This window comes from Rhinatrema bivittatum, chromosome 18, assembly GCF_901001135.1.
Source record: "Rhinatrema bivittatum chromosome 18, aRhiBiv1.1, whole genome shotgun sequence".
NCBI classification, from domain to species: Eukaryota; Metazoa; Chordata; class Amphibia; order Gymnophiona; family Rhinatrematidae; genus Rhinatrema; species Rhinatrema bivittatum.
Window position 1 is genome coordinate 42,937,139 of NC_042632.1, and position 17,454 is coordinate 42,954,592.

Below are 17,454 nucleotides of genomic sequence, written 5' to 3' on the forward strand. Positions count from 1 at the left end.
GCATGCTCAGCATGGCACCAACCCTGCAGCCAGCAGAGGTCCCCCTTCAGTCTTCTTTTTTCCGCGCAGCAGTAGCCACGCGGTTAAGGAGCTCCACAGAGATTCCTGACAGGAATTTTCTTCACGGAATTACTACAACTTTTCTTACCCCACAGGGGTCCCTCCTTCAAATTTTTCAAGCCGCAGTACTCCGGTAAGCTTTCTACCCGTTTTCGGTTGATTCCTGTGGAGTTTGGCCCTCACGGCTCAAATTTTTCATGGCCATGGCGTCGGGGGTTCCGTCAGTGCCCAGACTGCAATTGCACCATGTCCATAACAGACCCTCTTAAGGTCTGTGTAATGTGTTTGGATGTGAGCACGATGTCCTGATCTGCGCCAAATGTGCCCTAATGACACCAAAAGGTCACAAGGCCAGAATGGAGAAGATGGAACTTCTCTTCTGTGTTCAAACCCCGACGCCGTCTATTACATCGTCGTCAGAACTGGCACAGTCAACTTTGCGCCAGTATCTACCACCGACCTGTGACCATCCGGCATAGATGACTTCTTGGCCTTCAACCACCTCTACTCCCCCTCAGGACCGAGGGGATCGTAGAGAGAAACATCGGAAGTCTCGGACCATCGAGAGAGCGAAATCATTGACCGAGCCGCCGTCAAAGAAACCCCATCCAGAAAAGGCATCGACCTTTTCAGCAAGCAGGTCACCGAGGCAACCCTCACCGGAAAGGGGATTGAGAGCCGCAACTCTGCCTTTAACGGTGGTCCCTCCGGCTATGCCTCTCCCTCCTTTTTCTGTTCCGGAGCCGGGGCTGCTTGCTCCAGGTCTCCGAAAAGAACTGGACCGGTTGATTCAGGAGGCCATCGACAAGGCGATGTATCGACTCCAAGTTCCTCCGACACCGGTACCGATCGTGGAACCAACCACTGACCCGATTCTGGCAGCGTTGGCATCGCTGCTCTCTATGATGGAAGCGCTGATTGCCGCTTTCCCACCAATGGATCCCGGGTCACCGATGGCTGCGGTGCCCTCTCCGCTTACCTTGTCATCAGGAGGAGAAACATCATTCCGCATCCCTCCATCAGGAGTCCTACCGATGCCTCCGCCATCGATGCCGATATGACCGGCACTACCGATCCATCCATCGATGCCGATGCATCCGTCGGCGCCACCAATCCATTCATCAATGCCCTTGATGCCTGCACCGGTGCCTTCGAAGCCTTCATCAGTGTCTCCAATTATTCCTTCGGAGCCTAGACCAGGACTTTCAGGGATTCCACAGTCTCGTCCCCCTCGGGCTCCTAGAGGGGCAGGTGCTGATCCCTACAATACCTGGACTGATGATTCTTCACCAGACACCAATGATCTGCCTTCACCACCTTCTTCTACTGAAAGCAGAAAGCATTCTCCTCAAGAGGACCTTTCCTTCATAAATTTTGTGAAGGAGATGTCTGAATTGGTTCCCTTCCAATTACAGACCAAACAAGATGACAGGAATCAAATGATAGAGCCGTTTCAATTCCTGGATGCTCCCAAGGAAATAACCTTCATCCCTATTCACAAAGTTCTTCTGGATCTCCTCAAAAAGAACTGGGAATACCCTGGCTCTGTTGCTCCAGTCAACAGGAAGGCTGACACCACTTATTTGGTACAGTCAGCCCCAGGTTTTCAAAAACCTCAATTGGATCACCAATCTGTGGTTGTAGAATCTGCCCAAAAGAGGGCAAAGAAGAGATCGAAACCACACACTTCCTTTTCTCCAGGCAAAGAGCAAAAATTTCTAGATGCCATTGGTCGCCAGGTCTTCCAGGGCTCAATGCTCATCTCCCGAATCGCCTCTTATCAGCTCTATATGACCCAATACAACAGGGTCTTATTTAAGAAGATACAAGACTTGACAGACTCCCTGCCTCAGCAATTTCAAGATCAGCTACAAACCTTAGTAAACAGGTTTTGAGGCAGGCAAGCACGAGTTAAGATCATCTTACGATACCCTGGTAGCAGTGTCAAAGATATCTGCAGCTGTTATCTCGGCAAGAAGATGGGCCTGGCTCAAGTCTTCGGACCTTTGCCTTGAAGTGCAAGACAGATTATCCGACCTGCCCTGTGTAGGAGACAATCTGTTCCGCAAACAGATTCAATGAACGGTGGCAGAACTCAAGGACCATCATGAGACCCTGAGACAGCTCTCTGATGCCTTCTGAGTACTCCTCAAAACAGCCTTTTCGAAAAGACACTAAGAAGTTCTGTCCGAAGAAATCCTACCCGCCACCGGCTAGAACTCGCTCTACGAGAACATTAAAAAAAAACAAAACAGTCTCGTCAGATACAAAAACAAAAGCCGCAAGCAGCTCCTCAGCTGGGCCCTGCTTCCAGTTTTTGACTCCTGCATAGAGAGCAGCAGCCAGCTTCCACTGCCTCACTTACCAGTGGGAGGTCGATTGAGTGCCACCTGTTGTTAAAATGGCACAATCACCTCAGACCAGTGGGTCCTAGTGATAATCGCTCAAGGTTATCATCTCAACTTTCTCTCCATTCCACCGGACTCCCCACCTCTACCGACGTAGAGAACATCTGATCACTCCATCATTCTGGAACAGGAGGTTTCCTTCCTTCTTCAGTCCAGGGCAATAGAACCAGTGCCCTACTCTCAGCACCGCCTAGGGTTCTATTCCCGATACTTCCTAATCCCCAAAAAATCGGGAGGCGTTCGTCCAATTCTGGATCTACGTGCCCTCAACAAGTACCTCCATCGTGAAAAGTTCAAAATGGTAACCTTGGGTTCTCTTCTACAAAGAGGAGACTGGCTCTGCTCTCTAGACCTCCAGGGCACATACACTCATATTGCGATAACTCCATCTCATCGCAAATACCTGAGATTTCTGGTGGGCCCCAAGCACTATCAGTACCGAGTGCTTCCATTCGGCCTCGCGTCTGCACCACGAGTCTTCACAAAATGTTTCATAGTAGTTGCAGCCTTCCTCAGGACTCAAGGTGTTCACGTCTACCCCTATCTAGACGATTGGTTAATCAGGGCTCCCACTCAGCAAACTGCTCTGTCGTCTCTACATCTTACCTTATATACTCTGATTTCGCTAGGATTTCTAGTCAACTACGACAAATCCTAATTAGTCCCATCTCAAACCTTATCATTCATAGGGGCAGACTTGGACACCTTGCAGGCAAAAGCTTTTCTACCTAGACAACGAGCTCTCATGCTCGTCTCTCTCACACACCAGCTGCAGACTCGACGCTAGACGACTGCACGCCACTTTCTCATCCTACTGGGACAGATGGCATCCTCAGTTCAGGTCACCCCAATGGCCCACCTAGCCGAGAGTCATGCAGTGGACTCTAAGGTCACAATGGACTCAATGCATTCAGCCCCTGTCATCCATTGTCCATGTCCCCGACTCACTCCATCAGTCTCTCGCCTGGTGGAAAAATCAGATCAATCTCCTCCAAGGCTTGCCCTTCCAAGCTCCAGACCCTCAAATAACTCTCACCACCAATGCTTCCAACCTTGGCTGGGGGAGCCCATGAGGCCAATCTGAAGACGCAAGGAACTTGGTCTCCAGAGGAAGCCAAACACCAAATCAATTTCCTGGAGCTTTGAGCAATCAGATATGCTCTAAGTATTTCAGGATCACCTCTCCAACCAAATCATCCTGATTCAGACTGACAACCAGGTGGCTATGTGGTACATCGACAATCAGGGAGGCACAGGCTCCTACCTCCTGTGTCAGGAAGCTGCGCAGATATGGGAGGAGGCCCTCTCCCACTCGATGTACCTCAGGGCCACCTACTTGCTGGGAGTGGACAATGTGTTGGCAGACAAGCTAAGTCGCACCTTTCAACCGCACGAGTGGTCTCTCAACCCCTCAATAGCGGACTCGATCTTCCAACAATGGAGTTACCCTCAAATAGACCTCTTTGCGTCACCTCAAAACCTCAAAGTAGAGAACTTCTGCTCTCTCACTCGCAGCCAATACTCAGCCAAGAGATGCGTTCTCCCTTTCATGGGCAACCGGTCTCCTATATGCATTCCCTCCACTTCCACTTCTCTCAAAGACTCTCGTGAAGTTACGTCTGGACAAGGGAACCATGATCCTGATAGCACTTCACTGGCCACGCCAAGTCGGGTTTCCAGTACTTCAGGATCTTTCCATTCGCAGGCACATTCCCTTGGGAAAGGACCCGCTTCTGATTACGCAAAACGACGGGTACCTGCGCCACCCCAATCTTCAAGCCTTGTCCCTGACTGCATGGATGTTGAAAGGTTAATCCTTCAGCCACTTAACCTTTCTGAATCAGTTTCCCGTGTCCTGATTGCTTCACGGAAGCCTTCCGGGAGAAAATCCTAACTTTACAAATGGAACAGGTTTCAGTCATGGGGCTCTTCTCAATCCCTTGACCCCTTTACCTGTCCAATCACGAAGTTTCTGGACTATCTTTGGCACTTGTCAGTCAGGTCTAAAACCTTCCTCCATCGGAATGCATGTTAGTGCGGTGGCCGCCTTCCATAAAGGTGTCAGGGATGTTCCCATATCAGTACAACCCTTTGTAACACGTTTTCTGAAGGGCTTGCTTCATCTCAAGCTTCCACTGCGTCCTCCAGCCCCTTCTTGGGACCTCAACCTGGTTTTGGGTCAGCTCATGAAACCACCATTTGAGCCTCTCCAATCCTGTGATTTTCCTTTTGGCAATCACTTCGGCTCGCAGAGTTAGTGAGTTACAGGCCCTAGTTACATATCCGCCTTACACTAAACTTCTGCAGGACCGGGCAGTGCTTCACACTCACCCCAAGTTCTTGCTTAAGGTAGTATCAGAGTTTCATCTCAATAAATCCATTATACTACCTACCTTTTTTCCCAGGCCCCATTCCAGTCCAGGAGAGCAGGCTCTGCATACCCTTGACTGTAAACGGGCTCTAGCGTTCTACCTAGACTGTATAGCTGCCCACAGGAAAAGAACTCAATTGTGTCTCTTTCCATTCCATCAAATTGGGGCAGCCTGTGGGTAAGCAGACTCTCTCCTCCTGGTTAGCGGACTGCATATCCTTTTGCTATCAGCAAGCAGGCATTCCACTTCAAGACCGTGTTTAAAGCACACTCTGTGAGGGCCATGGCGACTTCAGTAGCACACCTATGCTCTGTGCCGCTTCCTGACATTTGCAGGGCTGTCACCTGGAGTTCTCTCCACACCTTCATTGCTTGGACAAGGCTGGAAGACAAGATTCCATCTTCGGCCAATCTGTCCTGTGTAACCTATTCACAACTTGACATACCAACACCCTTCCGCCTGCCTGGTAGGGTTCAGGATGCCGTCGGCCAAATTTCACCCCAGTCCTAGTGCCTTGCACACCTGGGTATATTTGGTGCATACTCAGACATCCTCAGCTCTGTATTCACCTATATGTGAGGACTACCATCCTGCTTGTCCTGTGAGAAAGCAAATGTTGCTTACCTGTAACAGATGTTCTCACAGGACAGCAGGATGGTAGTCCTCACGAAACCCGCCCACCGCTCCACTGTGTTGGGTTTGTTACGTTTCTTATTTTATTTTTCGGCACTTCCTGTAGCTTTTTAAACAAGACTGAAGGGGGACCCCTGCTGGCTGCAGGGTTGGTGCCGTGCTGGGCATGCCCAGTAGGGGGCCAGTCAAAGTTCTAGAAACTTTGACAAAAGTGTTCCGTGATTGGGCTCCATCCTGTGATGTCACCCATATGTGAGGACTAACATCCTGCTGCCCTGTGAGAACACCTGTTACAGGTAAGCAACATTTGCTAATTCCTAACTATATAGATATTTAGTTACTTTAGAATATTGAATATTAACTTGCATGTAGGTCAAGCTTTTTAACACTGGTTTTTAATAGGATTTTGAGCCCATTATCAGCAATTTAAAGTCATAACTCTTGAGTTTTGTTTTTCAGGAAATTAACATTTTTAGGGGTGGGTAATTCTCCACAGACAAGCAAGGTAATGAATCATACAAATGGGTGATGTTTTCAGACAGCATTACGAAAAGCATTCTCAGACCTTAAACTCTTCAGAGCATGCCTTGGACATGCCTGCACAGCCCTTGTATGAGCTTATTCTAATCTCTTTCCTTCCCAGGACATTGGACTCATGAGTGTTGTATCAATATGTTCTGGTTCTGGTTCTTTTTTTTTTTTTTTTTCTCATTGCCTAGCAGTAGTTTTTTTTTGCCAGAGCATTGATTTTGCACTGCAGGCAAATTCGGCAGTTTTTTCAAGTTTTCTTATTTTTTGACATACCACTGCTCCAACCTATTTTTCAGTGTTGTACTTTGTGGTATTGTACTAAACATTTGTCACCATGTCATGTGATTTCTCATCAGCTGCTTTCCTCCCTATAGCACACAGGCATACTAGTGGCTTAAAGAGTATGCTGCATATGTAATAAGATGTCCATTGCAGGCAGCATAGAGAGTGCATGCGTTTGGGGCAAGACCTCATGATGTCCTTGGTTGTAGCATCTGTGTTGCCCAGGGTCACCAGATTCCACATATTCATCTACAAAGTCCAACATATAGCTGGCACCAAAGGATCATCAAGTGGAGCTGTGCCATTCTCTGGCAGTTTCACCAAGTAGAAGATCATGCTCCTCAGAGTTTAAGCTAAGAGAACCTTCCCGCTTGTCAAAGGTGAAGGATTTCTGCTCTGTCAAGATTGGCTTGAAAGAGTCACAGTACTGAGCACGCTGTGGAGGTGTCTGAGCAAATGCTCTGTTTCCTTGAATGTAATGCTCAGGGTTGAGAGAGAGAGATAACAGGTATTAGCAATTCCTATTCCAAAATGGCAATGCAGGTGGTGAGCTCAGCCTCCACAGTGGAACCAAAGCCAACCATACCAGTCTCTCAAGGCTTACCTTTTTCAAAATTACTCTCTCAAATTGTTCTGACAATGGATGCCTTAACTGTGGGCTAGGGAGCCCATATTCAAGAGCTCCATACCCAGGGCCCCTGGTCTGTTCATGAAAAACAATCACATCAGTTTCCTGGCACTATGTGGTACTGTACATTCTATGGACTTTGAGATCCAGTGACCAGCAGAATTGTCCTAGTTCAGATGAACAGATGGGTAGTGCTTTTCCTGAATAAAAAAAGATTCACTCTTGTGTCAGGAGATTGCCAGTGTGGAACTGGACCATCGCTCTGGAGATGACAGAGCTATTTACATAGCAAGGAGAGACACTTCTGGGGGGGGGATTAGCTAAGTTGAATCGTAGACCCTGGTCTTGATATCAAGCAGTGACAATCTGGTCTGTCTTAGTGGGGAACATCCAAGAGAGACCGGATTGTGACCGACCTGAACAAGAAAGTCCACAGCTTCTGCTCCAAAAGACGATCAAAGGCAGACTAGCATCGGATGCCTTCTCTCTTCATTGGGGGAAACTTTTCTGTATGTGTCCTTTGATACCTTGGGTTGAACAAACCTGGATAAAATTTGTAAAGGACCAAAGAATTTTGATTCTCATAGCTCTTTTTTGGCCAAGACAATATGGTTCCATCTTTGATAACTGCTTTTCAGGAGATCAATTCAGTTGAAGGCCTCTGTAACCCTAATCATGTAGTATAAAGGAAGACTACATAATCCCAAAATTCAGTCTCTAGCTCTCATGGTTTGGATGTTGCATGTAAAGTAGTTCTCTTAAAAAAAAAAAATCTCTAGTCTTTTGGCTTCTAGAAAGGAATTCATCAGAAAATCTTACATGTTGGAGGTTTACCTTCTGATGGGAGAGCAAGGTTCTAAATACCTCCTCATGTCTCTCACAAAAACTGCTTGATTACATTCTACATCTTTCGTAGACTGGTCTGAACACAGCTCCATCAGGGTTCACCTTAATACTATTGGCACTTGTACATCTTTGTATAGCCCTTGGCTGTCAGATTGTGATGCTCGTTTCAGTTGAAACCTCTGTTCAAACCCCTCTTCCCCCACGCCCTCCATTTCTTGGGCCCTCCGCATGATGCTTACCCAGCTGATGAAAGCCTCTTTCAAGCCTCTGAACTTGTATGCACTCAAGAACCTGTCTCAGATCATATTTTTGGAGTTTGATCACTTTAAAGCAGAGTAAATGAGTTGGGACTTGGTTTTCTGGTTTTTTTTTGGGGGGGGGGGGGGGGTTTCCTGGGGATTTAAATGTGATTAAAATCAATTGAAAAAACTTTCACTAAGATTTCCCTGTGTGGTATAACAAATTTTTTCCACTGGATTTTTTAAATCACATTGAAATTCCCAGGCAAAACAAAACTGAAAATAAGATCACATACAGTGATTTATTCACCTTATTTTAAATGTTATCATAATAGTGAAACTGCATACTCATCCTAAGCTCATGCCTAAGGTGTAGTATCAGATTTCCACTTTTGCCATTTTTTTTCTCAGAATACACATGCTAAAAGATGAACAAGCCTTATAGTGTGGATTACAAGAAAGCCCTTGTCCTTCTGTTTGAACAGATGAACGCTTTTAGAATGTTCACCTAGCATTGTTTTTGCTTTTATTCTGTTTAACATGCCTATATTCTGCAAAATTCAATAAAATGTCCAATGCGGATTACAATAAAGCTCTCATAAATGTAGAACATATTACAAAACAATTATGAAATCAAATCAAAATCGGAAACAATAAAATGCTGCAAACCATCCCATTCCAATACACACATTGGTCAAAGGCTTATTCAAAACCATAGTTTGAACTTTTTGTTTGTTAAATTTTCGTCTTGCAGCTTTTGAACCAAATAAGCCTAGATTCACTGTAGTCCACCCTCTCTAATTGGGTAGGTTACATCCCTAGATGTCGTGGCTTATAATGTTAGAGCCATGGCTGTGTCTGTTCAACTAAGATTGGCTTCTGTTGAGGTAATCTGCAAAGTTGAGACTTGGATTCAGACCATATATTCACATTGCATTATTCAAATGTTGACTCTGGATGCCACAGATTTTGGCTTTCTGTCTTGGGTTTAGAATCCAGCTTCTCCACCCAGTACCCAGTCTCATTTCGGGTTGTCTCCCTATAAAAAAAAAAAAGGGTTCCCCCCCTAAAATAATGACCACCATTTTTGATGTATTGGTTATTTTCCCCTTTGTTGAAAGGCAGTCCTTGGGGATTTCTGGTTGTCTGACTCATCCTGCGTGTAAACAGAGAAGATTGAGTTGCTTGCCTATAATGGATGGTGTCTTTACATAGCAGGGTACTCTTACCTCTCCTCTTTTAGAGTTGGTTTAGCTTAGAGATATCAACAACCATGAATGTTCAGAAAGTCTTTTATGTTTTTCTGGGCTTTGAGAGATTTTCTCCACCCCAGCACAGTTAGTTGACATCACCCACTTGTGTGGCTTATCTTGTTGTCTAAGGAGAATACATGTTACAGGTAAGCAAGTCACTTTCCTCAAAGTACTACGTAATTGACTATCTAAATCATTGGTCAAATTAAGCACATTCTTAATCTCCATCTAAATAGCCATGCTGTTTTATAAGATCATGATTAGAGCCACTGTTTTTGTATTGTGATCTTAAGAAAATTGCAAAAATGTATTGAAAGATCCTACTTTTTTGAAAATTCATTGATGCTAGAGATTGGATTACTAATCCAGACTTGATTTTTAAATGTAATATGTCTAGTTGATTTTGTTCCACTTTTCCTAACATCGATTTTGTTTACTTTGCAGCAGAGCTGCTCTTTAAAAGAGGTTTTGTGGTTTAAGTTAATCTTCAATGGATGGTTAGATTTTTATAATCATCATTTGAAGATCAGATATTTATTACTAAATCATTTTGTATAGCAGTCTTAATTTTTTTTGCTGGATTGTAAGTCAGATACTAATGATCTAATACTAGGCAGCATTGGAAAAATATTTGCAGGGTGGTTTGGGAAAATGGGGTGGTGGTGGTGTAATGGGGTAATTTTTATTTTTCTATTTTTTTCCTTTTGGCATGGCTTTTTTTTCAAACATTTTTCATGTGCTTAGGTACATCCAAGCAGAAGTCAAGTTCCCAGCAGGTAGCAGATCAGGACCTACTGTCACCTTTTCACCCATACCAGCCTTTGGAATGCATAGTAGAAGAGACAGAGGGCAAGCTTAATGAACTTGGACAGAGAATAAGTGCCATTGAGAAAGCACAACTTAAATCGCTGGAGCTGATTCAAGGTGAACCCTTAAACAAAGATAAGATTGAGGAACTGAAAAAAAACAGAGAGGAGCAAGTCCAAAAGAAGAAGAAAATATTGAAAGAGCTGCAGAAGGTGGAGAGGCAATTGCAGATGAAAACTCAACAGCAGTTTACCAAAGAATATTTGGAGACCAAAAGTCAGAAGGATGTGCCACTTCTATTGCAGCAGCAGTGCCCACATAGAGGTGTTTTCCCACAAGTGGAAGCAGAAGAATGTCTACCAGAGGAGAACTTTTCAAAGTTGCCTCAAGTAGACACCATCTTGTCTAAAGATAATCAACAGCAACTTCAGCCACCTGCAGAACAAATGGGCTGTGCACCTGTCCAACCTTTACCAGCTCCACTTCCTAACCTCTCCAGTAATTTAGGGTGTACGGCAGCCATTTCAGTTGAACTTGAGAAGGTATTGGGTAATCAGCCAATTATAGAACAGCAACAAATTGCTGGACATGGGCAGGGGCTGTTAGTTCAAGCACCAGATGGATTAATGGTTGCAACTCCAGCACAGACGCTTACCGACACCCTTGATGACATAATGGCAGGTGGGTTAAGAAATAAGTGTTTGGCTTTTTTTTTTTTGCTTTCATTTATGTGTTTAGCTTGTTTTCCCCCCTCTATCTTAAATGTGTGCAATTTGGGAACGTTTATTTTAAAAAAAGTTTGCTTCCTTAGGGCCAGATTCATTAAGGCTTTTCTTCTATTTTACATCTATGGGGAAAAAGGCTTAGTGCAACAATTTCGGTTTCATGTAGTCAGATTGTCGGCCTGTTGTCACAGGAGAGTCTTATAATTGACTCCTCCTCATGAAGCTGTCATTTCTGTAGAGGCAACAGTCATAGCCCTGGGAAAGGCTAGAGTCCAAGCCATCACACACCATACCTAGAGGCTACTGCAGGCTGCACTTCTACTGATTTTTGAGGACACTTGCAGTTCATGGCCCTTAGTTTCTAATCCCTTTGTCAGAAATGACCATGAGTGAAGTTGGGGTGGATTCAGAATAGGCAGGAAGCCCATATGAGAGCAAGCCAAAACAAAAGGTGCCTGTCTGCTAAAGACAAAATTATAGTTAGAAATTCAGCTAATTTGTCCTTTTATATTCTTTCAGCAATGTGGGCACTATGAGGTTACTTTAAAAATATTGGAGACTTAATTTTAGTTCAAATTTTAACTCTGCGGTCAGATGGTTTTGATTAGCATATTTGAGATTTGGAAAATATCCTACATCTCACTTCTAGCCTGTATAGTTACCTGTAATAGGTATTCATTGCATTATAATTGCAACATAAACCCCCAGAAATCAGTGGTAGGAGTGGGGGGAGGAGGAGGAGGCAGTTTATGATCATTTTAACGGATTTGTTTACTCCAGTTTACAGGATTTACATTATGGTTCAATAAACCCCACTTGCAAGCATAGTACTGTATTAAACATGAGCTTAATGTGTCATTTTTACCAACTGCTTTTTGAGTTATTTTTAACTAGCTGATTCTGTAGAAATTACAGGTGGTAAAAAATTTCACCTCTGAAGATCTGAATCCACATCTTGCTATAGTCCCAGATGACAATTTACTATTCTAGATGCAGCATTGTGTAAAAGAATTGACTGTACAATGTTACTCTTCCTGATTCCATGCCACACTGTTTAGCAGAGGGAATACAATTTGTCAAGACTTGGCACTATAAACTAGATAGGAAGGCTCTTGCAGATCTTTTGGGGATGCTGGTACATGCCTTAGCTTTAGCCAGTGCAGTTAGTACCTGACTTTCATAAGCATTATTGTGTGCAATAAATATTTGAAGAAACAAACACGACAGGTTAGTTATTGTATGCACTTGAAACTCAGACCTGTAAATTAAATTTTTCTTTAGAAAGCTGCAGAGAGATTGTGGCATAAAAATGATACTTGTTTTAAGTCTGAGGAGTCTGTCCTTGGATTCCACTCCTTCATAGACTTGGAGCTGGTTTCATCGCATTTAAACCTAAAAGGTGCTACCTTTGTTGCCTTAAATACAGAATAAAGTAGGAGGGTTGAATCTGTTATCACATACTGAACTGGGGTACTAAATTATTTTACTTTTGCTCAAATAATTTTGGTCCCATTTTTTAAAAAATTGTCATTTGTTGCACGGGAAAAAATCCCTTTTAACGTTTTAAGTTTCTCAAATCTATTTAACAAGAACATGTATTGAAAGTACTAATTTTATGCAGTGACAGTGATTACTTTCCTATTGTGAATGCTGTAACATTTTGTAAAGATAAATTGAAGTTATATTTTCTGTCTGGGATATCTTGGAGACGTATCAAGATTAAAATTTAGCATACTCTTAAATTCATGTTACATCCTGTGGATGCCAGCTGCTTCTCTGCACCAACTAACTTAGATCCTCTAGCAATAGAAAATTTTCTGCACATGCTTGCTTTTGGTCTTTTCCTACTCCACTCTTTCCCTTCGGGTTCAATGGATTTTTGTCTTTAAATAGCTGGTAACTTATTTTGCCTTCTCACTTTTTCTTCTGGTTAATGTTCATATATTATGCTGCACTATTGAATGTGGAGACAAGTTCCATGGATTGATATAGAAAAAATAATTATTGTTGTCCCTTAGCTTAATCCTTGTCTTTAAAGGGAGATGCAGACTGCAGAGGTTAATGTATCATGGCCTACAGAGCATCTAGATGTCCCACTCAGTTTCAGAAAACTATATAACTTCCTCTGTGGTGCTAGTATCCAAAAATATGATGTTTCAAATCCTACCCAAGTGCTTAGATAATTAATTTAAAAAAAAATTCTGGGTGGGAGGATTGCATTTCCTCTCTATTGTACCAGAGACAAATTAATCTATGGATTGGAGATTAAGGTTAAACCAATTGTTTCCTTGCTAATTGAACAAGTTTTGCTAATTTTAAACCTGGAAGAATTAGAGTACTGTGGAGTAACCTAATCTGGTGGCTTCTGTGGGAGTAAAAGATAATAAATCTACATTTTTATTGTAAAGATAAGTCTGCTTTTCTAGTTTATCAAGACAGATCCACCCTTATGTTAAAATTCAAATAGGCTGAATGACAGGAAATCCCTAGGACATGACACTGAAATTGCAGATGTGTGTCTGATAATCTTTATGTAACACAATTAAAATCCACCACTATACCTGAAGATTGGTGTGCAGCCAATATAACACCAATGTTTTAATCAAGGCTGGACAAAATGGTAGAAACTATACTTAAGAACAAAACAACTGGGTATGTGGATAGGCATGGCTTAATGGGAAAAAGCCAACATGATTTCAGCAAAGGGATGCCATGCTTTACCAAAGTCATGCTGTAGGAGGTAATGCCCTATTCTGAATTGATAACTGGTTAAAAAGATAAGAAACAAAGTAGGTTGGAATGGGCAATCTTCCAGAGGAGTGAAGTGAGTAATGGAGTGCCTCAGAGATCTGTACTGGACCAGTTCTTAATATATTGCTCTAGAAATTCATAGTGAGCGAGATGATGAAATTTACAGATATGATACAGTAAAAATACAGGTTGGTTGTGAGGAATTGCAGGAGGACATTGTGGGAATGGGGCATCTAAATGGCAGATGACATTTAATGTGGAGCAGTGCAGAGTAATGCACATAGGGGAAAAATAATCCTATCTATGTATACTCAATGCAGAGTTCCATAGTAGGAGTTACCACCCAGGAAAAGGATCTTGGGGTCATTGTAGACAATATGTTGACATCTTCAGCTCCATGTGCGGCAGCAGCCAAAAAAGGAAATTTAGTCTTAGGAATTGTGCAGAAAGTTAAGTAAAACACAACCATGATTATAATGCCTCTAGTGTTCCATAGTGCAGCCATGTCTTAAGAATGGTGTGCAGTTCTGATCACCCCATTTCAAAAAACATAGTGGAACTAGAAAAAGTATAGAGAAGGGTAACAAAAATAAGTACATGGGTTGATTGGCTCCCTTTTATGAAGAAGGGCTAAACAACTTGAGGTGGTGATATAGTGGTTATAAATTGTGTAGGATAATTAATAGGGAATGGTTGTTTACTCTTTCAAATAGTACTAGGATACAGCAGATTTCAATCAAATTTTTAAGGGAGTATGTTCAGTCAGTGCACAATTAAGCTATGGAACTTGTTGCCAGAAAATGTGGTTAAGGCTAGTAACCAAGTTTCTGGAAGACAGATCCATAAATTATTAACCAGATAGTCTTTGGTTTCTCCATGTCTTAATTCTTGCAGACAACATGAAAAAGACTTTCATATTAGGATTTGCTAGTATTTCCAGGCAACCCAGACTAACCAGTATTAGAGGATGTTGGGCTCAATGGACCATTAGTCTAACCCAGCATGGCATTTCTTACAATAAGAGAACTTGCATGCTTTGGATATTGAGAGTAGCACAAATTTGTTAAACAGATTTTGGGTTTTGGGGAATCTGCTCTTTACTTTAAACAGTCTTATTGGTAAAGACTTCAGTATCAAAAGCATCAAATGCTGGATGGGCAAAATGTTTTACAAGGACTATATAGCAAGTAATGGAAAAGGCCCTTTTGAAAATGAGCTCACTCTACTGGGACCTGCATCATGGTGTAAAGAATTAAACATAAGTTATAAAATTATGCAAAGCTGCAGCTTGGTGTGTTCTATATTTATTTTGTAAAACATAATTAGCTAATCAAGCTGCCATACTGCTTTGGGAAGACTTTATTCAAGCTTCATTAAAATCTCTCTTATAGCTTTTTCAAGTAAGAACAAGAAAGTAAGAAATTTTGGCCTGGCTAGGTGGCAGTGCTTATACCCTGCCGTGTGAAAAGTCCTTGGTTCCATCCCAGAGTGGGGTCTCTCACTCCATAGATAAACTGGGGATTCTGTGGAGGCAGCATTCTTAACCACCCTCACACCCAGGACTCGGGAGCTAGAGGGGGCTGCAAAAAGGGAGGAGGAGTCATTCAAGGACCTTATGGCGGAATTTAGGGCTCATGCTTACAGGCTTCCCGAAGGACCCCCCCAGGTGCGAAGAGGACAATTGCCACAATGACTAGACTCTAAATGTTTTGAGGGGTAAGATATAAAATAGGGAAAACAAAATCCCTGGGTGGTTATGAATGAAGGTACATGGTGCCAATTCTGGTTCCGAATGAAGCAGAGGCCTTAAAGGAGCAAAAGGTAAGTACTGGAATAAAAAATAAAAATACATTTCCTGTTCATTCTGGTTCTTTGCTAGTTTTTATTATATTTAAGTTATTGGGAAGAACTTATTCTTGTAGATCAAGGGAGAGCATTTTCAGTAGTAACCTAAAGTCTCAATTTCATCTATTAGCCTGTTGAATATTGTATTCTGCTAGTGTGAGTAAAACCTCCGGGTCCAGAATATATGATGAACTAGAATAACAGGAAAGAATTTCTTTCTATATAAAGAAGTCTGGTGCTGGGGGGGGGGGTTCTCTGCTATTCTTTTTTTCCTTGATATTATATAGTAGGGTGTGCCTCTCTTCACTAGTTTTTACAGCCATACCCACTTGAAGTCTTTTTAGTGGTATTTTTTGCTTTGCAATATATGGAATGTTGAAGAAAATTATTTAAAAGGGATCATTGTCGGTCTGTCTTTTTGTTAATTTGTAGGCACAATAACTTTTCAACTAAGGGACAAATTTGGCATTCAGGAAAAAATGTGAATATCTGAAATGAATTTGAAAACTAGAAACATCGGATCAGTATTTTGGAGAACTGAGCATCCAAAAATTCCCATTGATTTCTGTGGGGGGGGGAACGGTCTGCAGAATATTGAACAGCATGCCATTCCAAAAGCCAGCAGCCTCTACTCCCTCACATTTTTAGCTCTTTGGCACAGGCAGTCAGAGAAAAATAACTGAAGAGGCTGGTGAAGGATGACAGCATAAGATACATACAAGGCAACCTCCTCCCCCCCCCCCCCCCCCACACACACAAACACCGCATAAATACTCACCCTCTCTCCCAAAGACACCCCTCTCACACACCTTCCATAGAGATAGGTAAAATAACACTCAGTTGGTGAAGGATGATGCTGAAAAATGCCTTCTAAGCCACTTTCCAATCTCAATTCAACCCACATTCCCACCCACATGTGCAGCAGTTGCACTTGCATACTTAATTATGTGCCCATAAAACACCCCACAATCCTCAGTACTCGCACAACTGCCCACAGAAGTCCTATGTGTGCATACATACTCGCACAACACCCCTTACCTACTCACAAAGCCGTACCCACAAAATTCACACACCACAACCTGTCCTATCATACACGGACTGATACCTACACCTACCTGCAACCCTATTTCCCTCAGACATGTCATCCCCCATATTCTCAAAACCATTCCACTACATTCTTTCTCTGCTTGTTCTTTTTTTCAGCTAATTCTAATCTTTTGTTTAGCGTATCCTTCCTTTCTTTGCATCATTTTTTCTGGAAGGACTTTCTGGTAGTATATTTGATCCCTCTGATATGTAAAAAGCTAGAGAGGTGGTATCGCATAACATACACTACCAAAGCACTAAATGGAGCAACAAAACTATGGGGTTTTTTATTTGTGGGTTACTTCAAATGATTCAAAGCACAAATCTACAGAGAAGCATATGAGGGATCAATGTATTTTAGTGCATTTGGCTCTATAATATGACTTGAAGATCTGAAGTATAAGTTGGATTGTCAGAAAACACTGCAATCCATAATCAACCAATGTACATGATGCACCAAAACTCTAGCAGAGCAAAAACTTTCTTGCTATCCATATTTGATATTTAATGCATTTTTCACTTCTTTACCATTATCAGTTCATTCATGCTTTAAATCACTGCTCTGTTTTTTTACATACTAACCTTTATAGCTATTTCTGAATGTAGGTTGCATGTTTCTTATACTAGCTTTCTTCATCTTTATTGCTGCTTGTTTTGCTTAATTTGCTGTATATAAAATTCTCCATTTAACATTTTATTCCATCTTTTTGCTCCTTTTCCTCATGTCATTCTAAATAGTGCTGCCTCTGCATTCCAGTTGGAAAATGTATCTTCTGCAGTCTTACCATGATGTCTCATTTGTATGTTTTCTGTAGCTTCTCCAGTTCTCTAGCATATGCTTTGTTCCAGCATCTGTACTGTGGTTCCTCTTTTTGTACAAATGAGACATTTTCGTCTGTTCTCTTTGAGCTGTGCTTAAAGCCTGCAGGGTAGGCAATAAACCATGTACTTTAATAAAGACTGATAAAAGTAACAGTAAACATGAGCA

At 42.3% G+C, this 17,454-nt stretch overlaps 1 protein-coding gene across 4 annotated transcripts in view; it reads left to right on the plus strand.

Annotated features, from left to right (window-relative positions):
- LOC115079775 (ankyrin repeat and KH domain-containing protein 1-like) overlaps positions 1–17,454 on the plus strand; it is a 187,418-nt gene that overhangs the window by 120,610 nt on the left and 49,354 nt on the right. For 3 of the 4 annotated variants that reach the window (XM_029583624.1, XM_029583623.1, XM_029583625.1), the window contains exon 15: positions 9,997–10,740. The exons of the other annotated variant lie outside the window; for it this stretch is intronic. In XM_029583624.1, the coding sequence (XP_029439484.1) occupies positions 9,997–10,740 (744 nt within the window). The remainder of the gene's footprint in view (positions 1–9,996; positions 10,741–17,454) is intronic. 4 annotated transcript variants of the gene reach the window in all.